We start from the raw sequence: 26,887 nt of genomic DNA on the forward strand, positions 1-26,887 counted from the left end.
CAAATCGTCAACCATCGTCAGCAGGTTGAGCCTGATTTATTTCATAAGAAACTCATGTTACTATCACCTATTTAAAAACATGGTATAACGTGCTAAGTGACATAATGATCAGCCAAACTTTTCGGTTTGCTGTGTGGTGATTAAATTCTGAAAGAATAACATAACCTTAGTTCTTATAAAGCAAACTACTTTATAACACGAAAAGGTAAAATTCATTCACTCCTACTGGCAATATTCTAACGTCGCGCACATGAGATTTCTCGTTCTTTTCTTCTTAAAAAAAAATGCTCCTTGATACAAACTAATTGAATTTAAAAAGTCAAAGTAGTGTAGCGGTTATAAAAATTCTTAATGAAGGTATTAATCTCGACTTTATGGCTCCTCCCAGTCGAAGTTGTCACTCGTCAGGAGTGGTACTGAGGAGCTGATAACTGCGAACAACTCCGCGCTTCCTCTTCAAGTTCCAGGCGAAGTACGACACACCCATAACACAGACAGCAGCAAAAACAGCCATAGCGGCAACAAGAGGGGTGAATTGACCTGGAAAAGGATATTTTTCATTATTTGTTAACAGAAAAGCTCGTCCCTTTAAATTTGATTCAAGGTCTTGAATTAGAGAAAGACATGGTGTGGGAAGTGTCATTGGAACGGGAGAGAGACAGAGACAGAGAAATCAAGGCTTGTTCAACTGCTGCTAAAATTCCTTTCCCTTTCATCTTCAAGATCTTTCAATGCCACTAATAATCTTCTTTTAAACGTTCCCCTAACCATTCCCCGTACTCATGTAAACGTGACTGGAGAGAGGTATGGTGAGTGTAAGATGCTTTTCACAAGAAGCCACCAAAACGACTCAAGGAGGGTTCGAACTAGAGCTTCTCTATATGGAAGTCTAGCGCAGTACCCATTAGCGCACGCTATTTCCTGGGCAACCCTTTTTTCCCGCCGAGGTAAAATGAAAAGCTGATCTACCTTATGAAACTTTGAAACTTTGTTTTTATTAGACACTACGGTGCCCTCTAATGCTTTTGTAAAGGAAAACTTACTGCTGTTTTCAATCTCATGCAGTTCGATGTCCACCTGGGACTCTGTTTCATCGCTTTTCTCTGCTCCCCGCATGAAAGGTCCCTGGGCCAATAGATACTCCTCATCATTCGTTTCCTGAGTGTACAGCGACCTCCTTCGCCTTGAGTTACGCAGACAGCCTTGTGCGCAGCGTGAGTTGGGATCGTCTGCGTCACATACCTTGACCTTGCAGTGCATGTAAACAAACGGATTATTACCCAGGAACTTGAACGCTTCCAGGCTAAACCTTTCCCTTCTTTTATCATTTGATTGCCTGCGCTCCAAGGTGTCGTCTTCGGAACATCTGTAAAGGAAGACATATTGTCAATCTCTTGAAACTGACGCCTTCTGAGGTCTGATGATAGGGTTGCGTGGCAGTGGAGCTTTGAGGAGTGGTCAAACGATATCTCCAAGAAATTCTGCATTTCTGGTTATCTTACTGTCATATAGCTTCTTAGAAATGTTTTCTGCGGGGCAGAATTTAGTTATTTTCTAGAGAGCAGCTTTATAAACAAAGCCGTTCAAAACTGAATATTGAAAACGTTTCATATGCGGATAACCTAAAAACAAGAAACGGTATCACCATACAATGCTGAGCCCATGTAAATGTGACAATTACTTAACTAAGGTAGTAATGCCTTGAATGGTGATCAGCTATTAAGTGAAAGAGTGAGTATTGAAATTGAAATGAGATATTGCACTAAACATGTCAGAACAGCCAGTTACTGCAAAGCGAGGATTAAAGGAACAGAATGATTAATAGGAAAATGTCCCTCTCTTCTCTCAGAGAAGAGTTGAGTGACTCCTTTGAATTCGGCTTTTAGGCTCGTCACATAACCTATATCTCCATGGAGCATGCATGTTACGTTAGGAGCCTGAACGAAGGCTGCATGAGAGGCCAAGTCTAAAGCTATCAGGGGTGAAAAAAAGTGACAACAAGTTATTCATACCCATCTTTGATGAATACGTATTTCAATCCAGGTTTATTGGGATTGGCATCGGGTGTGGCAAAACACGTTTCTGCTAAAATCGCAAGCCGCGAATCCTCTGTGTCCACGCTCACTTGCACGAACAAAATTTTCCTCAACGGCACGGTTACTGGAAAATCTCGCTTTGTGTATTGACGTTCATATGAATCATCTGGGAAAATATTCATCTCCAGTACGAACTCTCCCAATCCTTTCTCGGAGAAAACAATTTTTTTGCTCTCCACTTGCAGACCAACGGCGGACACGACTCCCGTATCTGAGTAAGCGCAGGTGAAAGGTATCTCCACTTCACGGACACGAGTGATTATCTGATCATCCTCCACGGGAATCTCCTCCACGGTATTCATGTAAGTCACGAAATCCTCGATGTGGCTTTTTGTTGTACCACATGCTGTCAGGTCCGTCTCAAGAATATAGCGGTCGCGAGCTGGATTCTCTGTAGCTCCACAGCTTTCATTAGTAAGACGAATATGTTCCACGTCCAGGCCATTAAGAACGCTCTTTGGAATGCTGATGGACATCTCGTTTTGTCCACAAGTAACAATGACCTCTATACAAAATAAACCGGTGTTGCAAAATGTTAATGAAGAGATAAATATAATTCTTTAGGGGCTTAATCTAATGAAATGAGTGGCACTCACCGTCGTCGTCCGGCGGGGAAACTGAAAAAGAGAAAAAAAAACAATTCATGTCAAAATCTTAAATTATTTCTTATCTAAACTATATTCTTCCACCGGATGACTACTTTTGAGGCCTTCATTACGCACTACGGCCGTCTAAAGAAAACCTGTGTCCGAAAAAAAATAAGCTTGCACTATATCATGATCCAGTCCAAACTACACGGTTTTCTATAGCAGTTAACAACTATTCAGCTAAGTAGAGATAAATGATGATAGATGCCATACTAGAACCAAAGCACTGCGCTTATTTCTGTCAATTAACCGCAGAAAGTGGTCAGAAACTAGATTCTTGACTCTCGACTTTGTCTGTTCGGTTGCCAGTTCGGAGGTGAATAGTACTTCCCAATCACCTCCGAGGTGGCCAATCAGCGCCCGAAAAAAGCTTTTTCTACCTCTGTGGTACCTGTAAACTGATGGAAATCACGATTTTCTTCCTTATATTGTATGGGATAGTTTGAAATTTCATCGACTACCATGACCATTAGACTGGGGCTTCATCTTTCTTACCTCCTGAAGCTTCGCTCGGACCCTCACCAGATGGACCATCAAAGAGAAATTCAGCCCGATCTCCAAGTGGATCAGCTCGCTCGTCTCTGACAGCATCGGTTCCTATATCTTGATTGTTCATAAAAAAAGGGGAGAAACTTGAATATGTGAAGGCAATCATGGTCATTATAGTTATTGCAACGTCTTTGGTGGGTGGACAATTGGAAGATCAGAAGTATGAACTCCAATTATTTGATTCATCCATTCACTAGTCTATCTATCTATCTATCTATCTATTTATCTATCTATCTAGCTTTCTATTTATCTATCTAGCTTTCTATCTATCTATCTAGCTTTCTATCTATCTATCTAGCTTTCTATCCATCCATCCACTCATTCCGCTCTATCAGTACATCCTTCTTTTTCTCGTCATCCCTTAGTTATTTTATTGAAATCCAAATTTGCATGACATAAGCGTGGTGTGAAAATTGGAAAACTGAGGCCAAATGATGGTGACAGAATATTCCGCAATGCTATGTAATGAAGTTTTGTTCCTATTTGCAGTTTTAGCTTTGCTTTGTTTATCAATAGGTTCTTTTACCTTAAGAACTCTATAACCTTGACTTTGAATAGCTTTGGCATAAATTTGATACTCGTGGATGATCACATCTAAAATTAGCACCGATGAAAATTGCCCTTTCAGACAAACATGTTCTCGATGAGGCTGTTATCAGTAATCCCTAGATTTCCAGTTAGCTCTTAATTACATTTATGGTAAAGGGCCAACTTGGATTTGTGCGTTCTGGATTTGATGAAAATTTTCTAAGTTGCATGCCTAAAGATTAGCTGTATCAAACTGATCATGATTTACGCTGGTATCACTATTTCAACCATAACTCAATTAATAGAAATAATATTTTATCTTTCGTTGAGGGCCTCAGTTAAAGCTCCAGGGTTAATGAGGCCCTAACTACGTTTGGGGCATTGGTGCTTGTGTCATGTGCACTAAATAATACGTCCAGTCAGACTAGTATGTCATCTAGCTCTTCCATGAAATAGGGATAAAAATGCATATGAGTGTATATGAAGTGAATCATGTGGATTTGATCTCTGATATGTAAATAAATGAAAGGATATATAATCTCTGTAGTCTGTATAACGAGTTCGCGAAGGTAAATTGCATTTACTAACGCTGGAAAATTTAGGACTTCTGCAACATGTAAAATTTACTTTTGGGTAAATCACTGCAAGACAACTCCATTATCAAAAAAATGATGGCACCTTTGGCAAATGATTAATTTTTTGAAGAAATTAGAAGTGGAATTTTGCTATTATCTAACGACTGAGGTGACTTTATGAGTGATATCCGCTTGAGTGGCTTCAATCAATACATGGATGAAAATACTGTTACTCTGTAAATAGCATCACGCAAAAGTCTTTATTGACGTTGATCAGCGTCAAATGTTTCCACAGCCGCTCTAAAGAAACGAGAAAGCTCAAGGCTTCAAATAATTTGATAATAATATCAGGCGAATCTTCTTCTCAAAATGGTATACTAAATCGAGGAATCAGGCATGTCCAATAGAGCAGGTTTTGATAAATATTTGTCCATTTCTTTTGTGGTTTCCAATTAACATATTTTGGTTGATGAATGAACACTCAAACGATAGTTTGGCATATATATCTCTTGAAAGTATAAAAAACGCTAATTAAACCAAAGAAACTGCAAAGGTTTATTACTGAATTTCAAAAATATGAAAAATGGCTTCCTTATTTCATAATATCGGTTGAATTAGAAAACCATAGCAAAATTCAAGATTCCTGAAAGGATGAATCCAATTTGAATAACTTCCAATCCTCTGATCTATTGTTTTATTCATCTGTGGATTTTTGTTAACGACACCAATAAGACCTTCATGCTTTAGTGGGGTATCGTACGAAGGCTCAATGCATTTCCTGGTGGCAAATGATTCCGGAAAAGTCGTCAGACTTTGCGTAATTAGAGTCTTGCTGTCAGCACGTGCAAACGTATCCGAAACTACCAGTTTTGTCTTGGAGCTTCTGTGATGAAATTGATTAAAAAATCACTTTCTGTTTTTCTCTCGGTGTTATGGAATAAGTACAAAAAAATGCCATTCTTTGAGAAGTTATTGTCCGCAGGCCCTCGTTCCGGTGGTCCCGCAAGTTCGAGTCCAGCTAACACTTTTTCTAGACTACTCCCGGTGTGGCTCTGGATGTACCGCATTCAGTTCCTCGACCATTTTAATAGTAAACTGCCCTTGCGTTTGCGCGTTTAATGAGCAGTTTTAACAGGCCTCCTTCGATTTATCTAAACTAATTATGTGCCGTCATGTCGGTAAAGTGCCTGCTTTATTGATATTCTTTTGGTGTCTGTGAAATAGCTCCAATAGCGAAGTGCACATCTATTTCTATGGATATTTGCATGTTACGCCACTTAATTGTGTCGGTACCTCGACTGGTCAGATCTCTACTCTATCTATAAACGTAGTGGCTGCCATACGGTTGACAGCCGGTAGAGCAAGCAACACAACTCAGTTCATGTGTGTATTAGTAAATAAAACCGTTGCTTAAATAAACTAATATCACGTAGGTCCGATTCTTCTAATATATTCAATACTTCAACGCGGAAAAAAATACTTTCTTTTGTCTTGTGCTATTTCTCTGGTTTTGTTGGCAACAATCAGTATTCATACCTAGTTACTCGGTGTTTACGAGAAAGTAAATAACACCGGGACACTCGGGGTTTGTTAAGTTGACTCAGGAAGTCAGCGGCACGGAATATAGAGACTTTCATTTACGTTCCAGAAGTACGATATAAAGGCTAGCCGAACTGTACAAGGTTTTCGCGACCGTTCAAAAGTTCATGCCCTTCCTGAGCTTTTGATAACGTCACTGCCCCTTGTGATAAACGCAAAGTACACTTAAAAACGAGGCGTAATGCATTGATTAAATGACGCACTTTCTTAGTGTTTATTTATGTATTTTTTTTGCAATTACATTCTAGAACTCTAACCATTTTCCGGCTCAATTATCTCATAATCATTTGAAACGCTTGAAATTTTTTTAAAAAAATTATACAATTTCAATCTTCTTTACTGAAAAAATTATCTGTGTCAGCAGACTTTGTCTTGTAGAGAATTTCGTTTGACGTTTCACATCCTGAGCTTTATTCCGAGTTGGAAATTGTACGTCATCAATATAAGACATTGTCATGCAATAAATTTTCGTTACGTAAACAGCAGCGGAGTTCTATTATTATATTACTCGTTTCTCATAATTTTTTTTGTTTGTTGTTTGTTTGTTTGCTTGTTTGCTTCTGTTTTGTTTTTGTTGTTGATCTATAGGACAGTTTCAAAAACAGGACTTGCATATCGCGAAGACTCAGCTTGGATGGGGAGCAAGTTAGTTCATTCAAAACCTTCATGTATATGTGTTTATGTTCCAACTAACAAAGTTACACTTTCTCCAGCCACCAACTCACTTATTCTTAAGATTTTAGAAAAATCCGATCCGCGACTGGCTCATAAATAGATTGAAAAACAAACGAAAGAAAAAGAAACTGGACCAAACCCTTCACAACTGCATGTTTGACGTTCACTAAAAAAAGAAAACTGATATCTGTTATGCGGTCAGATGCGCAAGGCAACCTGACCATCTGTATTTAACCAGACTTCTGGGCTGTGACTTTATATACAGAACTATTAAGTTAGTAGTTTGAAGAAAAGGTGTCGGAGTTAATTTAATTGGGCTGGTTATTACAGTGATGACAGAGAAAAGGTAATCCCCTGAAATCTTTAAGAAGGGTAAATTCGCATTCGTACAATTGAGTCCTGGCGACAACTCAAACTAACATCACCGACAAACCATTACAAACATATTGAAAGATATCTTACTGCATGAGTGAAACGTTTTAGAGTATCACAAAAATATTGAGTCGGTCATGATTTAAGGATATTGTGGTCAAATTGGGGTTATTTTTTCCGGTTTGAGAGAAGAAAAGACTCATGCTTCCATCCCTGGGGGCCTGAAAAAATTCCGCTTTCTCTGAATGAGATCAACCAACCGATACGCCCTTTGATTACTTCTTTGTCTTGTTTGAAATTCAAAAGTTCAAGTAAAGGGAAAAGCCATTGACATTGACGTAGTCCACTTCATGTTTCATCATCTTCGCTATCTCAAATAATATTATTTCGAAATGATGATAAAAGTTTTAGTTGTAGCCATTAAAATTTTCCCTGTACAGATGACTTTTTGACGAAATGCTCTGTTGGGATATGAAAGCCCCCGTGTGTTGAGTAGCATTTTTTATTAAACACATAATGCATGTTTAGTCGTTTTAGTAACTTGCTGCATCGACAGCTGTTTAACCATTTCACTTAAATCGCCTCGCTATCTCACTGCATTGTCGCATGGACTGGATGTTAAACAATTTTATCGACTGATATTGAGATAGAGTGTTTTGATGGAAAAACCGAATTCTCAGTTATTCGCAACAAAGTAACGAGTTTACATCCGTTGGGAGAGGTTGGTTTCAGATATTGGAAGTGAAGCGGAAGGATTAATGGCCATCATAGAATTGAATGGAAAAATCCTCGACAAGGGTATCCGAAAAAAAAAATTAGGATGCACGAACCTCGTGCAAACTTAGAGTTTTCTGCTTTTGCTATACGTGGAAAGGTTACTCATGCACCAAAGCTGTCAATCGTGCAAGCGTTTGACAAAAAAAAAAAGACAAGAAAAAAGAAGATTTTTACCTTGTCTTGCTACTTCTGGCGTTTCAAATATATACGATGTAACTGCCACATTATTGACAGCAAAAATAAGGAGCAACAACACTCTCTTCATATCTGAATTCAACGCAACCAGCGCTCCAAAACACTCACTTCACACTGCACTGATCTGCACCAACATATAAAGCCAACCTATTTGATTGAATGCGGAAAAAAAAAAATTTTTCTTTGTCTTAATTTTCCGCTTTCATTAAAATAAAAATCCAAATAAATTAATAATAATGGTGAGAAACTCTGCTGGTATCTTTCACCGCTCGTGAAAGATAGATTTTTGTGACAGCTGGGATATTTAATAAATATCGGTTTTCAGTAACTCGGCATAAAGTAAGGAAAGCTGACCCAAATATTTTAATTATGTCATGTTAATTAGAATTAAACGTCATCAATGATTACAAGTACCCTATTAAATAATGCATTTTAGTGATACGTAATATAATCCAACGCCGACCTATAGAAAATTAATAAACTTTAGTTGATAAATTATATCACCATGGAAATACTTAAGCAAACAGATTAAAATGATATGCGCATAATTCTTAAGTTGACGAATTGATCAAATGCACTTCAATTTGATGGAGGACTTAAGTTAAGTTACAGTTGTTTGAAACATTTTGCCGATAGGCACTTACCGGGCGGTTTCAATCGAGAATCCATTCGAAACAGTTTACTTTTACGTAAGGCAGTACGGAATTTATGCAGTCACAAGTTTGAAGATGACATGCATTAGTAAGAAACTGATTAAAAGTAAACTTAGAAAATACAAACAGATAGATGAGCTCTGTTCTGTGCCTTACGAAATCCATTTTGTCTGGAAGGACTGTATTGATCAGTTCTAAATTGACTTGAAACGTTTAAATACGCAAAATGTAACTGTAACGGTTATTGATTCAGTTTCTTACCCCCAAAAAATTCACCTTTTGATTAATCAAAGAATTTTCTCATTTTTCTCTCAGTACTTAAGGTAGTAAATTACTGTTCTTAGTAACCATAGTAACCTGCTATTCAGTTCATAACGAATGCATCACTGTCTTGCGTTATTCTCGTGAGATTTAGCCGTCTTGTGTTGGTGTTTGGCAATGGTGAAGAAGAACCAAGACTTAGAAAGGTGGTTGTTTTTTTCGACGAATCAGTGGTTGACTCATTTTTTTCTTCAAACAAATCATCAGTTATATGGACTCTTTCTCTGGATAGTTTAGCAAGGACAATAATGGCAACCTTAGGAAGCAGCAGTCCTACAAGGCTAACACAGCCGACCAAAATGAAGAGGCTGCAATAAACGTAATCCCTCCAAGAAGACGCTCCTGCGTTGAAGTACGTTGGTAAAAATATGATCCATAAAGAACACGTTATGTACAACGTGATACCTATGTGTTTTGCTTCGTTGAAATTTCTGGGAAAACTTCGAGTTTTGAAGGCATACACAGTGCAAAGGAACATTAGGAGTAGGTTATAGGACATGTTAACAGCAAGACTAAGGCCGCTAACGTTACAAATGAGCGAGGCTTCTAGAGGCGAATGGTAAATCACGGTGGCGTTTGGTGGGTCCGAAAGAGTCCATATTGTGGTAACCAGAAGCTGTACTGCAATGAGCCCCAAGGAGATGAGGACCTGGGACATGGGCCTTATTAAAGACGGTCTCGCTGCTGAGTGCCTGGCATGGTTAAATATACGATAAATACGATTTGTTTTCATTAGTAATGGCGCGTAGCAAACGGTGAAGCACGTACTTCCAATGAAACGACGAAGTGCGCATATAAAATCGGTAGGCTTGGCCAAACAAACAAAGGAAGCCGTATAACACAAAACGATTCCGATGAATATGAAAAAAGATAGTTCCCTTCCCGCTGCTTTAATCACACTGTCATGGCGTTTAATGACGTAGAACGCAAACGCTCCTATGGCAATGAAGATCCAGAATCCCGCGAGTAACCTTAGTGAAGTTGATATCGGATCATTCCACTGAAGATGAGAAAGTTCAAGTTTTACACACCTCTGTAAACTCAAGTCTGGTTTGTAACCAAGGTCACACGCTTTGCAAGTGTTGTTTATGATCGCTTCATTAACTTCACAGGATACACAGTTCCAACAACATTTCGGGTTGAGGGCTTTGGGCTTTGTTATTTGCTTTAAGGTACAGGAGTCACTGCAGTATGAATAAGGTGGACGTGTTACGACATTTCCCCATGAGATAAGAGCATCATCAATTCTCAGTTCACCTTTTATGTCTTTGGTAGAATTTACAAGATAATTCCATGCCCCAACGCGGACATATTTCCATGAGCCATCTCTCCTTTGTTGGAAATTTAAGACGCTATAGGTACCATCCATTTCTTGGTTCTCATTAAATTTCAAACTCATGTTAAACGACGAGTCTGGGAATGTTACATTCTTCAAGTAATCCATGAGACTTCTTTTTTTCAGTCTTTCTCTCATTGGCTGGCAAATTCCAGTCTGCTCTGGACAAAGATCTCTTTGCATGTCGTCAAGAGCATGCGCCATAGCGTAAACCGCGTTCACAACGACACGAACTGGCGCAAGTTCTATATCACGCGGTAGTGACAGGTTGCTCTTGCATGGTGTAAGCGAGTGTGCTGCCGAATTTCTAGTCTCACAATTCAAAACAGATTTCACAACTTCTTCGAACCATGAATTGTTTGCTTTTGGAGAAGTAGTTCCTCCCAGGGTATTGTTTAGGTTTATCAAGAAATCCAAGAATTCATTTACGATTCCATCACCGTGTCCAACTGTAAGAGAGCCATTGGCTATTTCTTCGTTGCCCTCAGTGACGTCAATACGATTGCTCCAGCCACTGCTTCCAAGCCACGTAAGACCTTGTACACCAGACTCCTTAGCTGCACGGAGCAAACCAGCCGAGTCAGTCTGGGTTGTAAATAGCACAATCACGTGAGCATGACCAGTTTTGTGTCGTGATATCTTTCGAACAGCAGACATATAATTTGCTTTAGTTGGAAAGCTGGGGAGACTTTCAACTTCTGCTGTACAGATACCAGATTGCCGAGCGACCCTGTGAAATATGTTCATTCCTTTTCTGCCGTAATTTCCGTGCGAATTGATCGTGTGAACGTACGTCCAGCCATAATGTCGAAGGACATCCGCCAGAGCTTGAGCTTGAAAGGAGTCAGGAGGCACCGTCCTAAAAAAATTCCTATAAAGCTCCTTGTCACTTAACTCCACGCTCGACGAGCCATAACTTATTTGAGGAATTTCAAAAACTCGCAACAGATTCGCCACTGCTATGGAAACATCGCTTTTGAAAGGACCAATAACTCCAACGAGAGGTTTCGGTTCATCCAAAAGCGTGTATTTAATGATGTCCTTTGCACGGTCCGCTGCAATCGTCTGACTTCGGCATGTGTCGAATATCTTCGCTCCGATAGTGATGTTCTGCAGCAATTCGGTGTCATGATTGATTTTTCGGAGAGCAAACAGCATAGCAGCCAAATATTGGAATCCAGGCTGTGGATCTATTTCACCACATTCATTCTCGGTTACAGTACTTCTCTTGTGAACGGGGAAAAGTCCGCCAAAAAGAACATCTCCATCCATTTGAAGTTGCTGAATGCCTGCAACAACTACCATTGAAAATTACTAGAGTTGACACGAGTTTGCAATTGGTACATTCTATAAACTACTACATATTTCTTAGCGACTAAGGAAAACCTATTATTATATAGATACTGATGACATACCAAGATTTTACCTTTTACTAAAAAGTTATATCTTCATCGCGCGCAGTGAAGATCCCATTTTTCACGGGTGAGGATATTGGTGTCGCCATGGTTACTAACATGATCAGCCAATTACAAAAGAGCTTCCCGCTCAGGCGCGTGGCCGGTTCTTTTTCTCTTCTTTATAAGAATTTTGACTGTTTGGGACAGAAAATATAAGTAATATTGTCTTTATTTCTCCTTAGGAATTTCATCAGTATCTATAAAATAAACAGAACATTACATGGCTGTTTGGGGATACGAATTTTATCTTCTCGTGCTGAAAGTATCTCTCACGAGTTCTCTCGATTTTCACGAAAAAGATAAAATTCGTATCCCCAAGCGGCCACGTAATATCCTCTATTTTATTTTAAACAGGTTTTTGTATCTGTTGATCAGTGATGATGATCGTAAGGGGGGATTTATGACGCTAAATAGTTTGAGAGAGGGACTGGTTGGTAAACTTTGAGAAATCTTCTCGCCCAACCTCAACAGATGTCGACGACAATGTGAAGTAGGTAAGATTCCGCCATCAACAACGGCCTAACATTACTAGCGGTTGAGTCTTACAGCCAGCTACATCACAATAACACTGATCTACAAGGAACATATTCAAATAGAGAAAAAAGTACTCTGACACTTTCATAAAAGATTATTTTTTGATATCAGAAAAAATTCATCTAGATAGCGCTCATGCTTCGAAAACCAGTATGGCAATGGGACCCAGTGGAGTCCAATTCGGTCGAAAATCATACGAGTAATAACAAAATCGATTTGTTACTATCGCCAATTAATCATAAAAATGACAATTGCTCAAGCAAAAAAAAAAACTCTCCATTTTTAAAAAATCCCCAATTTAGGAGTCTGGGTACTGTTTCTTTGGTCATTGAAACCAAGGTTGTGATTGGTTGATTTAACCTACAACTTTGAATGTGATCGGCTTGTTGAACTGTCCGATAAACTGTCCGATAACAACTTGGCAAGCGAATTACTGGAAAGTAGGAGTTTTTTAAACTAATCCCAATCGAGGCAATTGTAATTTTTTTTTTTTAACTTGACGAACGTAAACATCCTAGGCAAGTTAGCCACTCATTTTCGCCAATTTTTTTTTTCTTTCAACGTGTTATGATAGCATATTGAATATAAGATCTCGCAAGTTTCACTCCCGCTTTTCCTGAATTGTCTGGATCTATTATTTTCAATCGCACCTTAGCCTCATGGCAATTGTATTTCAAAGAAACACAAAGGCAGTAAATTAATTTAGTATTCATTTCTGTGACCGTAACTTATTTACTGAAACCAGGAAACGCTGTGTGCATATCCGTCCCTGAATCTAATATTCGCAAAATGTAATACGTGATGAAGACCTTACAACCACTTAGAGAGTTAAACAAATACTTTTATCGACAATATATTTTTCGTAAAGTTTAATTGCGCGCTATACGAGAAAGAAAGTTGACAGAGTTATTTTTATATGACATAATTGAGCCCCTTCATGATTAAAAAATCATAAAAAATTTTTATATTTCAGTACCAGGTCATTTTAAGCAAAATTCGTCCCAAAATAATGACGGATATTGCGCTTTTCACGGAGCAGGTTTTTTGCAGGCCCACTGTCTTTTATTTAAGCAAATGTTCAAGTCATTTACGCAATCGCCTTAAAATGTAAACGGCTCTTTTTCAGGAGCAAAATTATATTCCATCATCGCGTATCCGGTTCATTTTAAAAAGGAACTTTCAACAGCTGATCCATATAATTTGTTCCAATTTTTGGTCATTAAGCCGCGATATTCTTCCCTGTTCGGGACCATAACTGTTCTTTTTATCAGGTTATTTTTTCCTCTAAGCTATTTTTTTGTCCTTTTATTTAGAGGGTTTAAAATGTACTTTTGTAATCCCGCACCCCACCGCGAGGAACATTTTTATCCCGATCCCGCCGGGTTCAAACCATGTTGCTCGAGTTCACCGCCAACTGACGGAGAAATTATAGCCTTTACAATGTTGATAATGTACTCTCATTATGCAGAAAAGTAAAGACTTGCTTCACGCATATTTGGCTAGCTTAAAAAAAACAGTATATAACAGTGTTTAAGCGGGACAAAAACTCCACCCACGAAACGACCTAAAGTAAAACTATCCTATTACATAGATAAATTCTCCAGCCGATCACACAACGAAAAAGTCTCCGATGCCACACCCCGCCTCGATTTTAAGCTTTATCCCGCATCCCGCCAAACCTATGTTCGATTCTGTATTTATCTATTATTTTATTTGATGATGGTTTGGTATCTTAAGAAGTGTGTTTCGACCTATGAACGATTTATGTACGCTTTCTAAAGAGCACAAATAATGTTCATCAACACGGATAATAAGCGAAACATTTGGTCAGGGGGAGCGTAATATAGAGAGGTTGTTAGATATTTGCTCAAGCTATGGTCGTGACTTAAAATCTAAATTTGAAATAGCATTTTGAAATTTGCCTTGAGAAGTTCATCCTGAATTTTTTTAGACTTTAATTCATGAAAAGGCTGAGTAAATATGACTATTTACAAGCTATCTCGAGCTCTGTTATACAACACTGAGGTTTTTGATGATAAAAAGAACCATTTGGAATATTTAGTTTTAAAATGTAAGTAAAGTAAGGTCAGTGCAGGTGTATTGTTACAAGCATTGCGAATCATTAGTGAAGCGAACGTTCTGGCCTGTTATCGTTTTTCTGAGTTAGCAAATTCTAACCGAATATCAAACATGAAGATACGTCTGTCGCACATGAAACTGTCAGGTCTTGTGTTATCAGTTAGATAATTACTTTCTGTAGAAGGGCATGGCGTTCGAAATTAGATCTCACTACATACCGAAAACTTGGCTGAAAAGATGAACTTGCCACAAAATTGCGTATCCAAGAATTCTTGGGCCAGTCATCGTTCGGATTCGGCCCCTGAGCTGGTTTTGTCTTGGCCACGGTTCGTTGCCTAACTCAAAATCTCTGTAAACACGATAACTTATGTTTAGCACGTCGAAGCAAAATATGAATTTCAAATGTGAAAACTCTCTCTCTGTTTACCCCCAAAAAGTTTAGTTCATAAATAGAAGCTAGCCTCATTTGCGTCTCAGTCTGAATTTGCTAGACTGTTTGGGGTAAACTTACCGATCATAGCAAAAGAAAAACTTAATTCGCTCACTTAACCCTCCGTGAAAGATAATTTCATATCCCACTACACAACAAAATGTCAATTTCCGATGGAACTGAGTTGTCACTGAAGTTGTTTTCGTCATTCAACACTAATGTGGGTGGCTGATGTGGCGTCAAGTCATTGTGACATGACATTACATCTGATTTATGTCATGTTCGTGTAAATTCGTAACTAATTAGAATACTTTATCATTTGCGTACACCTGCACGGTTACTTTAATTTTTAATTGTACGTACGTTTAGATCAAGTTGCTTTTTTTTTTCCATCGCACTGTGTTAAATGTCTTAAATCAGAAAAACACAATGATAACCTTGAAACTCACGGCAGCGGCTAAAAAAGGTTAAACCCGCAATAAATACGGCGACTACTTTGGCCGGTTGAAATCCAACTAATTATCATTTGCTATTCACAAACAAAATACTGTCATGTTTGATAAGTAAATGGAGCCAAGTTGTGTTTTAGTAACGAAAACTCTGATGAAAAGATAACCGCATTTTCTATAGCTTTTACAATGCCCTTCTTCCTTATCGTATATTAATCAGCATATCGCCTGTGTTCACCTCTTGCCTGTCATGCACTAATCAATAGTTTCCTTTAATTATCTGAAAGGAAAAACCACCTGCTGTAGTTTTCTAGCACAGGACACTAATACTATGCACCGTTTTCACTTATCGCATAACCAGCCATGAACACTTACAAAGAGAGAACGAACTTTCAAAATTCAATAAATTTGTGTCCATCAGTCCTATTAGGATTCAATCGAGGGGTCGAAGTAGAAATGACTCAAATTTTGTGAAAATGTGTAAATCACCGTCGCTGTTGCCTTCCGTAACTACTAATCGCAACTGTGGGACGCCTTTTTGGTTTTACTCCTAATTTAAACTTATTTTCAAGTTCTGACGGGGTGCTGGGTGCGCTTCGGTGGTTCTAATTTCGGGAAATTAAAGAGCACCTGATAAGCCTGATATATTTTATAAAATAATCTCGGAAATTAAGACCTACCCTCTGGGAAAGTCCGTATTATAAGTTGTGGAAACGTTTTTTACGCTCGGATCTTTTGACTTTTTTTTGCGAAGCCCGCCTGGGCCATATTATCGAGCAGAAAAAAACGCGGTCCTCAACTTACAGTACGGACCTCAAACTCGGTTAGTAAGAGGTATTTACAAAGCTATGTGTCTTGGATTGTAGCTCATCGTGCTCGAACGGTATAGTCTACGCATTATCGAAGAATGAATAGGCCACTTCCGAGTTCTCGCCGTTCAGTGATATGGTGCCGAAATTACGGCGCGAGGAATTAGTGCCACGGTGATAAAAATCACTCAGCTGAATGCCTCTCTCCTCAAAATAATTTTCACACTCCCACACCATGAGCCCACACTAAATTTTGAGAATTTTTTTCTCAATTCCACCACAACGGCATTTACCTGATTCTTTGTACCGATGAGAGCGACTTCGCACTTAGCCTCGTCCTCGAGTCGTAATTCCGGTACCAGATCACTGAACCGCGCCCACTCGGAAGTGGCTGAACCTACAGGTGAAGGTCCCAAAACTCAGTCACAAAGAAATTTGGCCCTTACACGTTGCGAATAATATTCAAAATTATTTTACGTTCATACGAAACTTGAGACGATCTCGTTTCACATCGAAATAAAAAACAAAATGCACGAATTAATATTTTACTTTTTCTGGTCTTGACCAGTCTTATGCGACAAAAGATGACGTAATGTCCTATCTTTGTTGATCAAGAACCGTTGTGGTCTGTTTTATGACTTTTATCAAAAACAAAATGGTTCACGAATCACGTTTTATTCAGGTCTTCATTCACGCGTCACGTTGAAATAAAAAAATTAGTTCACATGGACATGAAATGTCTTTATCAATTTTAATTCACGAATTATGTAAAAATCAAATCACGATTCACGAAAAAAAAGAAACGCCTAATCACGCTTCACGCAAAAAAGTTTGAGAGGGGGACCTGGAAGCTAGCTATCACAACGTTAAAATGGCGGACTCCGAGACAGAATGTTTACCAGCAGATTGGGAAGACAATGATCGAATGAATTTTATGTTTTCCGCTTTTCCTGAGAGCAGAGAGGTGAACCCAAAACACTGGGACTCTAAGCTGAATTTTTGGAGTAAAGCAATTCTGGAAAACTGTGAACGCCACGAAGATATTTTTATTAATTTGGCGACCTTGAAATGTCGGTTTACGCGAAACAGTTTGACACCGCTCGGGCTTCGCATTGTACTGAAACAAATGATTCAGCAAGGAAAGCTTGTACGAAAACAGGATTTTATGAACTTTAATAACGATGGCTGGATGTCGTGGTCTTTTGGATTGGCGAAGAGATCGTTTTGGTGGGGTGTCCATACTGTAATGGGAAGCGATGATGCCGTAAATCTGGATGATAAATTCGTTTTAGTCGATGCAGCAAAGGTATAGATTACATTTACTTGGAGTATTAAAGTTTACAAATTCCAGATATCAACCAGAGTTTACTTGTCCCAGATCCGTTGCCTGGACCCCCCCTTCCCCCCCTCCCCCCAGAGTCTTACTGAAAGCTGTTGGACTGTAGCCCATCCTTGATATGATTTTTTTATTCAGTTAATTACTTCTTTTTGCCATAACCTTGACATGAACAAGAAAAACAGGAAAAGGAAAACCCAACTAGGAAAACTCCTTTTCCTTCTGAGTCATCAACACTGACATAAAATCAAGCATATCTGCTGCTGCTGCTCGTTATTCAATAAATTTGCAAAGCAATACAACATATTCGTGTGTAATAAGGTAGCTTTTTTCATTGTGTAAATTTTCTGATGTTGACTTATTGCTTTTTCAAACTCAAAAGTTTTTTGTTACACACAACAATGTAACACAGAGGAAACTTGTAGCACTGAATAACAAAAACACATTTTTTGCTCCATGCAGGTAAAAAATTGTATATGTGTGTCTGACTACCTAGTGTCCAAGCATATGAAATGTGGCGGTGCAGTTAACAGATACTGTGATAGTCAGAAATATTTACCAAATTCCCATAGAAAACACTTTATGCATCACCCCCTGGGAATGGTCTATAATTGACAATTGCTAATAGGGCATGCTAATTACTGACTCTTGATAACAAAAAATTTGTATCTTATGTGAAAAAATTTTGAGAGCTTATGCTTCAAGGAAAAGGAGAGACTCTTGTACAAATAGTTGAAACTGCTGACAAGATTTAACTGGTGTGTGTTAAAAATGTTAAAAGATTCTAACAGAATCACTCTCTGAGCTTGGCTGCTTACTAGAAAATCAGAAAATTTTAATACCCTGAGTAACCTAACCTTTTGAAAAGTGTCTTCCTTAGTGGATAAGATTTGATGGCAGAAGCCACCAATTTTTAGCCTTCTCCCTCTTTTATTCCATCTCTTTTGTGGCCAGGTTATTATTTTATTAATGACTGTTTTCACTTTTAATTTTGAATTTTAAGTATATATGAGTTGTTTTTAAAATAGTTCTTGTGCATGATGACATCATTTATTGAAAAATCACTCCCATGCCTTATTTACACTAAACTTTTCGTGAATCTTTGCCAATTTCTTGTTGTGTCTATGTGGGTATTCTTTTGGTTTCAGTTTGATAGGAGTACTTTCTCATTAAAACTCATCAGTCTTCACCAAGTGAGGCTTGGGGTTGTAATAGTAATAATTATTGGGTCTTTAGATGTAAACATGTATAGGGTCTATTGTATAGTAATAATAATAACAACTTTATTTAAGGAGGGTAACACATAACAGAAATTCAACTGATGCACTAGTGGCTCTCGATCCTAAAAGTACCTTATTAGAGTTAAAATTAATAAAATGTTTGTAAAATGAATTTGAGATTACGGTTACAACACAGCAATCACCATGGTTTAAAGTTAATTCTCCCAGCTGAAAACCAAACATTTTATTGTCAGCTTGCTATTAGGCCTTTGCATTCAGTAGGGTAGCCAAAAATGCACCTTCTAGATGATGATGATGATTTCCTTTTGATAGCAATAACAAACTGACACATAATAGATGCAATTTTGCACAGGACATTTATAGGATCAGGCTCTGCCACTTTTTCAAGGTCAAATTATAATTTAAGAACTGGAAAACTCACAGAAAAATCAACAGAGCAAAGACAAGAACCCATAACAAATTCAATCTACATATGATGCCAGGATTGAGAAGGAAACCTGGCTGGCAGTGGTGGGAGGGAAACTCTCTTACTTCAGAACCCTCCCTGCTCTTTGCAAACTTTTCATTACCCACACCCCCTCCCTCATCTTCTGTCCTTTGGAATTTAGTTTATTTAAGTATTAAAGAGACTTAGTTACTGATAACTTTCCAGGGACATCTTTAAGTTGAATTAAACTCCAAAGTGTCCCTTTTCTTTTCAGATTTTAAATGTTAAATTTCACACGATGCAAACTTAACAATTTTGTTGTGATTTCTTTGTCTGAAGGAAAATGCAGAATGGCTTCTCACCAAACATTACGCAGGCGTGCAATGTGAAACAACAGACCATGTTATACCATGGAATGTGATGAAAATGCGTTGTAAGAAGTTTGATGATGAAACCCTCGAAGTTCTTTTGGCATATTTACAACAGCATGGTAAAGCAGTTGTATATGTTACAGCTGAAGGAGAGAAGGTAGGTATCTGTGGTGCTTCAGAATTCATGAGAGTGGATAATACTTATATCACTGGGGCTTGTCATGTAATGTGCACTGAATAATACTCATTGAACTATTGATGTACAAGATATAACTTTGCTACTCAATCAAGGGGTTTATGAAGAAAAGTTTGGACAAAGATTACGTGTGAGTTCATTATTTTGGTGTGAATAGGTTGCCTGTGATTGAGGACAGCCTATGTATCACAAACCACTAACTTTAAATTTTCCTTTTAGTGGCTTTTGACTGTGATTTTTTGATATAAAAGCTTTCATTTCATAAATAGGACATAATAAAATTTGTTACTGGACTGTATTTGAAACTTCAAACCATGTTTTCATTGGATAATAGACCAGCCTTGGAGTCAAAGGAAAAAAAAGCAGAGGTGTAAGATATATTGTGGTCCTTTACACCCCAATTTAAACCTTTAACTCCCAAGATCTCACTAGTAATTCTCCTAACTGTCTGTCATTAGATTCTTATTATGACAACTAATTGACAATTTTTGTAGGTTATCAAGTTTGCAAGAAAAGGTGAAGAGAAGGTGACAGCAGTTTCTGACAATGATGTTGATATTGTGAGGTTAGATGTCTATTCTTGTTTTTCTAAAATACCCTTAAGAAGTTTGCAGTAACTATTAAATGTTATTTATTTCCCATTCACAGAAATGTTCAAAAGCTGTTTCATCAACCCTTTAAATCCTAAGATCTCATTGTTGATTCTCCCTTTTAGCTAATACACAATTTCTTGCTAATAAGTTATGAGAATTTGGTGTTAGATCAAGATAAAAACTTCAACCTGATCATTTGGAAAAAGGAATGTAAAAAAAGTTACCACTGACATTTTGGTTACTACTGTTGCCTTCTTCAGAAAAGATGAAAATGCAAGTATATGGTGTTTGGCCAACAAAGAATTTTCATCCAATGTTGCTATGGCCTTTGTATGTTCTTTTGTGCTTGTTTTTAGTGTGTGCGCTGTCTGACCAGTGTAAACACAATCACAGTCTTTACATTTGATCTTGTACACGATGCCTCTCTTTTTGTCTTTTGGCTTTTAAAGTATGCTTGAGATGGAGGGGATAGGCTTGTGAGTAACCTTGATGTTGAAACATATACCAAGCAGGACACCGTTAAACATTATTTTGCATTTTTATCTTTGCTGAAGAAGGCAACAGTTACTGTAGTAGCTGAAACATCCAAAAAAAAAACATTTTTTGGCCAGTGTCAACTTTTTTTATTCTTTTTACCAAAGTTTTTAATATGCCTGGCTACACACTGAATATTTTTAATTTCAACCTGATCAGTATAAGTATTTTCATTACCTGTTTATGGGATATTGTATGGATGTTACAGGAAGAGGTTATATGTTAATCACTTCTGGAATTTAAAGGGTGAAACACAGTTTGAAATTGTTTTCTTCAAAGAAGCTGCTTAAACCAATTTTTGTTGACTTCAAATTTAGGACACTGAAAATACAAGTTACTGATTACACAAACCTTTTGGAAAATTCTGTGATTCAAGTCTCTGTTTTTCAGATTTTCATTCAATTTAACACAGTTTAACTTAACTTATTTTGCTGGTGTGAATGGGTATTAGTTAATGAAATAAATCTTGGTGAGCCTTTAAGATCCCTATTGATCCAGTGCAACTGTTTGTTTCTTTTGAGTCCTGCCATTTGTATCCATTGCATTATTGTAAGGTGTCCTCAAAATTACATAATTATATAATATGTGATTATGTTTATATACACCTGTATATATTAGTGAAAGAATATGATTTTAAAATGCTGTTTTAAAAAAATCTGTACCTTTGCATTTGAGCCTGAGTTTACTTCAGATGCATTTCAATCTATTATCTCTAGGCTCCGGAAGACAGTGGCCAGCCTAACTCTTCAAGTAAATAAACTGTCAGATGAAGTTGAAAGGTGATGAATGAATTGTTGTCATTTACTTTTCTATGATCTTGTACATAGCAGGGACTGTGATTTGTGATGTGTATTAAAAATTATTATTATCTTAATTCTTGAAGTTGTAGATTACAAGCAGCTGGTTTTGCAAAGGAAGGTTCTAGAACAAAGGTGGGTACAAACCTTCATTTAAGACACTTCTGATTTTTTCATTTGCTACATGCAAAAACTGCCAGATAGTTTGAGTGTTTTAGTAAGTTGCTGTAGTGTGGACTCTGTATGTCAGTCATTGTTTCATTTAGTCAATCAGTGTGTCTGTTTGTTTGTCAGTCAGTCAGTCTGTCTGTTAAGCAGTCAATTAGTCTTTTGGTCTGTCACTCAGTCAGTCAGTCTGTCAGTCTGTCAGTCATCATACAACTTAAAAATATAAAAACCACTTTCTAAGGTGTGTTTATTTTGCATAACAGGCCCTAAAACTGCTTCGCAGAAAGGAACTAAGAAAACGAACATTGGACAAGGCAATTGCAGACTTGCAGTCATTTGAAGAAATTTTACATAGAATCCAAAATGCGCACACAGATAGATTGGTGAGAAATGACTGCTTTGCACATTTTAGTAATATGATAATGAATACCTTAAGGTTGGCATACAGAATGTAAGGCTTTATGTGAAACTGTATTATTGTTCCCTTTATATAAAAGTGTAAGTCTTACATTTAGGCCAAGCCATTCATAGCGCAGAATTGTATCTTGGGCTTATTACACAATGCAGTGTCAACTGACCGAAAGTATTGCCACTTCCTTTGGATTGCATGTTACTCTATAGTCTGTTGCAGGTTCATTAGTTTGTCAGAATTAATTAACAGATTGCTTGTGCTGACCCTCATTCCCAGCATTCCTCATAATTATTCTTACCCCCTCTCTTTCTCCAAGGGGGGAGGGGTTGTGAGGGATTATTGGAACAAGGGTGGAGTACCAGCAAACTGTCAGTGAACTCTGGTAAAATGTTGTTGGCTTGGTCCCCCCTTTATAAAACATGATGGGAAGATGTACAGTGTACAAAGGCTATACTGTCTTACACATTGACAACAGCAATGGCTTGAATTTTTTAGGGCTTATAATCTTTTTTTGTGCCTTTGTAAATCTCCTAAGTTTGCATTTTCTATCTCTTGTTAGGTTATCGAGGCTTTGAAGGCAGGAACAGCAGCACTGAAGGGGGCACATTCAGGCATGACAATTGAAAAAGTTGAGGATGTAATTGATGACCTTAATGAAGTGAGTCCATTTCAGGTTTCCTTTTTCAGAAAAAGAATCTGACATAACAGTAACCAAAAAATTATACCATTAAGGGGATAAGTTTCTAGAGAAACTGGTTCTGTGTCAGTTGGGGGGGAAGGGGGGTATAACAAGACTGTTTCGTTTTATGTTCTGAGTTGATAAAGTAAACTGACCACTGTAAAGAGTTTCTAAAGCTGATGTTTTGAGCATTCGTCCATATCACTCCACCAGCATACTGAATGCATTGTACATTTATAATGGAAATTGAACTGAGTGGAGTGCAATTTTGGTCTGAAATCATAATTGAAAGTGATTTCAAAACCACTCAGTTCAATCACATCCACCTGACTTTACAATTACAAAATTCAATGATTCAAATACAGAATTTTTAAGTTTGTGCAAATATTTTATTGATCCAGTACTGAGCTGGTTTGTAGAAAGTTGCAAAAATTGTTTTTTTCCCTTGCAATTTGATTGGTTGCATTAAACAAGCCTCGAAATATGATAAGTTGTTGTTGTGTTGAAGTAAAGAAGTAATCTAGAGCAATAAATGGTGTGATTTGTGGTTAAATTGCACCTGTGAGAGCCAATCAGATTGTAAGGATCAGCAGTGATTTGAAAATAGATGTAATAAATTCAAGAACTGTTGAGCGGAGTAGATTTTAACCCCCCTGGCCCCCGTTTTTAAAAAATAGCTCGAGGTAAAGATCATTGGCACAAAGCAGCTCATAATTCTATAATTCCAGCTGCTTAGAGCTTGATACTGCCAACATCAAACAGCAAAGATAAGGAGGGCGGTAAAATATGTAAGAAATCGTCACATAAAGGGAGTAAATGATGAAAGTCAACCGATTCCGAGCTGTTGTTCATTTATGAATCAGCTCAACAGCGTTTAAACATGGGTTCGAAATGTAGACATGTATCCCATCTGTAGTGACGCATTTAAATGTTGCATTGGGACTGAGAAAGAACACGTATAAGTGTCTGTTTGAATTTCTTTGATGCAGGGGATAAATGAATCTCAAGACATAAATTCAGCGATATTGGAAGGTGAGGTGAACCGAATTGCTCTATATTTCTCGCTTCTTTGAGTGGGCACTCCACGAGGCAAAAGAAATCAGTGAGAAACATATTAATGTTAGCGCGCCGCGCAGAACTCTGGGAGTGAGGCGCACGAAAAGTCACTCAGCCGTGCGGAGGTCAAACGGCTCTCTTTCCTAGTTTGGAGTCCTTACTTTAAGTGCGCCTCACTCCCAGAGTTCCACTCGGCGCGCATACGTCAATTTTTTTTCCTCGGATATTTTTTTTTCTTTTGACTCGCTTGACGGACTTCATCGAAAAGGAGGGACTGCTCATAGTCTATACTGAGAAATAACTTTTTCCTTTGGATTTCCAGAGCAATCCAGCGTTTCACTGGTTTTGCTCAACAATGAGATGTAAACTTCGACAAAATCGTGTCTTAGACTTTTACGATTTTTGCGCTTGTAAATACCAATAAGTGGTGTTGTTCGTTTAGAATTGTATACGCCAAGTTCTCTTTTTCTCCTGATTGACTTGCCTTTTTTATGATAAGCTGTTAAATTAATTTGATTTCGATCGTATTTCTTGTTAACTTCTGCTTTTCCCTCTTTCATCATGTCAGTATCAACCTGTTTTGTTTAGTTTTACAATACCCAAAAAGTTCATTTTCATCTTCATTTCAGGTAATGTACGACGACTTTCTGAGGCATCTGGGATAGGACCGGATGAGATGGAGGAACTGGAACGAGAATTAGAGAGCCTCGATATCGGGGAAAAAGGTATTGTCAAACTTGCCGAACTAATCGTTTTGCTATAAATGAGCCTGAGATGAAACTCATTTAGGCCCTCAGTGCACTCAGTTTATGACAATACAATGTAGTTCAAAAGTGATTCTTGAGAGAATTTGAGCTCTGACCAGTTTCGCTTACACGGGGGAATGCATCACCAACTGAATTACAGAGAACTTGTTTAGGAGCTCGGCCATATATTATGTTCATATCATATGACAAGAGTCTTCAACAGGTGGGTTATGTTTTTCTCCTTTTTAGATTCGGGCTCCGCTGCGGGTTACCAGTACCACTCGACTTCATCTAGGGTAGCTCAAAGGCCTGGTTCGGACACGGAACTTCCCAAGTTACCTCCAGTCCCCTCGCACAGCCCGGATGCATCTGAAAATCTATCAACGAGACAGAAAACAAAAAGCCTTGTAGCCAGCTAAGTTATTTTAAGAAGCCTAGCCTCGCTTTAAGCGGGAAGAGAATGTAGGAGGACAAAGGAACATTATTAGGATTTACCTTTCCGTGCTGTTGTTGGCGTGATGTTGTACGAAGTAAATTGTAGTTTTCATTTTTGTGATTAAGAAAATTATCGAAGGGAAAATTTTTAGCTTCCTATAGAAAAGGTGGAAAGAGTCACACGCCGGCTTCTTAAAATCGAACGGACACTGCAAAGAAACCTCCAGCCCAACGATTAATTGAGAATAGCTAACATTACCATCCCTCTACCTCCTCCCCAGTCCTCTTTGGGTAAGAACTCGTGCATCTCAATCTAAGAAGTCTTTTTTGTTCAAACTTTAGACCCGAAAAAAAAAAATCTCAATTGCCTTAGTATCGTACTGAATAATTCAACACTCTTTCCCCATAGACCGATTGGGACATAATGGAACATAATGGAACATTTACTCCTGGGACATTGGGGTTGCTATGAGAACAGACGTAAAATATCAAACTAGACGATCAAATATCCCTTCCCCTGTATTATTTGAGATATGAAACCATGGCAATACGCACACATCACGTCTCTGATACAACTTTTATCAGGGAGTTTTACAGTATCAAAGAACAGATTTCAAATCTTCCTAAACACATAACTGGTTGATACGTAGAAACGTAATTGTTTGATGGACAAGCGGGTAAGTAAGTGTTTTATTTTGATGGATATCTGTATGGGTTAACTTTAGCGCGTAAAATATAATTTATTGAAAGGATACAGAATTTATGACAGGTCATATTGTTAGCACAACAGAAGCCTTCAACTAGGCTTTGAATTATTTTATTTGTAAATGTAAACTTGCTTGTTATCCTTAGTCATTCCCCTTTTTGTTGTATGTATGCGATTCAAATAAAAAACTTCTTTTTCATCTTTTAAAGTATTTTCGTTTATCTCCAAGCTACTAGTACTCTCCAGTTATCTGCCGTCTCAGAGAAGACAGAGTATGCCTCTAGTTAGGTAGACCGTTAAGACCGTGCGCTCATGTTCAAGGACATAAGCACGCATGAAAAGTTTTTACGTGTTACAGCTTTTCGATATCGCGTTAGGGTTATCGTGAGAGGTTATTGGTAATCAGGCTACATTGCCTTATCGAGGCAAAAATTAAAAATGTTGCACGCACATCTATAAGTATGAATCAATTCTAATCATTTTCAATAGTTTTAAAATTTTGTCGTGTGTGTAAGCTGAGAGCACGTTAACAAAAGCCAAACAATGCGAATGCTGGGTGGGAACTCATTTTCTCTGTCAACCTCCATGCTTGTGACAACACTCTGACATTTTACAGGCCGTCGATATTATAGTTTCATCGCACTCAGGCTCCTCTTGCAAAAATAGTGAAAAACAAACGAGAAAGCAACACAAAAAGGCGATTCGTAGAATCTGGCGTGAGCGCGTGCGTTGGTGATCGAATCATACTCAACGGATGAACACCTGAGTATACTACATTCTCCTTCGGTTTTGTGTGCTACAGTGTACGTCAGAAAATGCTTCTTTGTGGAATAATGAATGAGTGTGCTCCGTAACTCGTTTTGAAACCGAGGCAAATGTAACTGGGAGCAAAGCGAGTCACTTTGTTCAACTCAGTGCTGGTCAGTGGATTTTCTGTAAAGTTTGCGGTTGTTGCGTCATAATGCCCTTCGTCATGGAAAGTTCAACGATATTTTCTAGGTACTAAGTGAATTCGGGAAACAAAAAAAGACTTTATGTTATTATGGATTTCAAGAACTGTCAGAGAGGTGATAACATCAGAGGTAAGCTAATGGTTTGCGCTTTGCTTT

General features: G+C 38.0%; 3 protein-coding genes across 3 annotated transcripts; 1 reads left to right on the forward strand and 2 right to left on the reverse strand.

Annotated features, from left to right (window-relative positions):
- Window positions 1-17: 17 nt before the first annotated feature.
- Window positions 18-8,150, reverse strand: LOC131773720 (ZP domain-containing protein). Its single transcript, XM_059089662.2, has 6 exons — window positions 7,993-8,150; window positions 3,239-3,346; window positions 2,693-2,713; window positions 2,013-2,601; window positions 1,044-1,366; window positions 18-540 (listed from the first exon to the last, which is right to left on the reverse strand). The coding sequence occupies exons 1-6, from the start codon at window positions 8,081-8,083 to the stop codon at window positions 398-400; spliced, it is 1,275 nt and encodes a 424-aa protein (XP_058945645.1). The 5' UTR covers window positions 8,084-8,150; the 3' UTR covers window positions 18-397.
- Window positions 8,151-8,357: 207 nt separating this feature from the next.
- On the reverse strand, window positions 8,358-15,000 carry LOC131773718 (metabotropic glutamate receptor 2-like). The gene is made up of 3 exons (XM_059089660.2): window positions 14,905-15,000; window positions 14,612-14,742; window positions 8,358-11,621 (listed from the first exon to the last, which is right to left on the reverse strand). The coding sequence occupies exons 2-3, from the start codon at window positions 14,676-14,678 to the stop codon at window positions 9,031-9,033; spliced, it is 2,658 nt and encodes an 885-aa protein (XP_058945643.2). The 5' UTR covers window positions 14,679-14,742; window positions 14,905-15,000; the 3' UTR covers window positions 8,358-9,030.
- A 1,949-nt stretch (window positions 15,001-16,949) lies between these two features.
- On the forward strand, window positions 16,950-25,980 carry LOC131773713 (charged multivesicular body protein 7). Its single transcript, XM_059089655.2, has 10 exons — window positions 16,950-17,387; window positions 19,425-19,613; window positions 20,147-20,217; window positions 21,496-21,558; window positions 21,663-21,711; window positions 22,008-22,127; window positions 22,716-22,814; window positions 23,825-23,867; window positions 24,521-24,616; window positions 24,887-25,980. Exons 1-10 carry the CDS (start codon window positions 16,953-16,955, stop codon window positions 25,054-25,056), a joined length of 1,335 nt encoding a protein of 444 aa, XP_058945638.2. The 5' UTR covers window positions 16,950-16,952; the 3' UTR covers window positions 25,057-25,980.
- The last annotated feature ends 907 nt before the right edge of the window (window positions 25,981-26,887 follow it).

The sequence above is a fragment of the Pocillopora verrucosa genome, chromosome 1, assembly GCF_036669915.1.
Source record: "Pocillopora verrucosa isolate sample1 chromosome 1, ASM3666991v2, whole genome shotgun sequence".
NCBI lineage: Eukaryota > Metazoa > Cnidaria > Anthozoa > Scleractinia > Pocilloporidae > Pocillopora > Pocillopora verrucosa.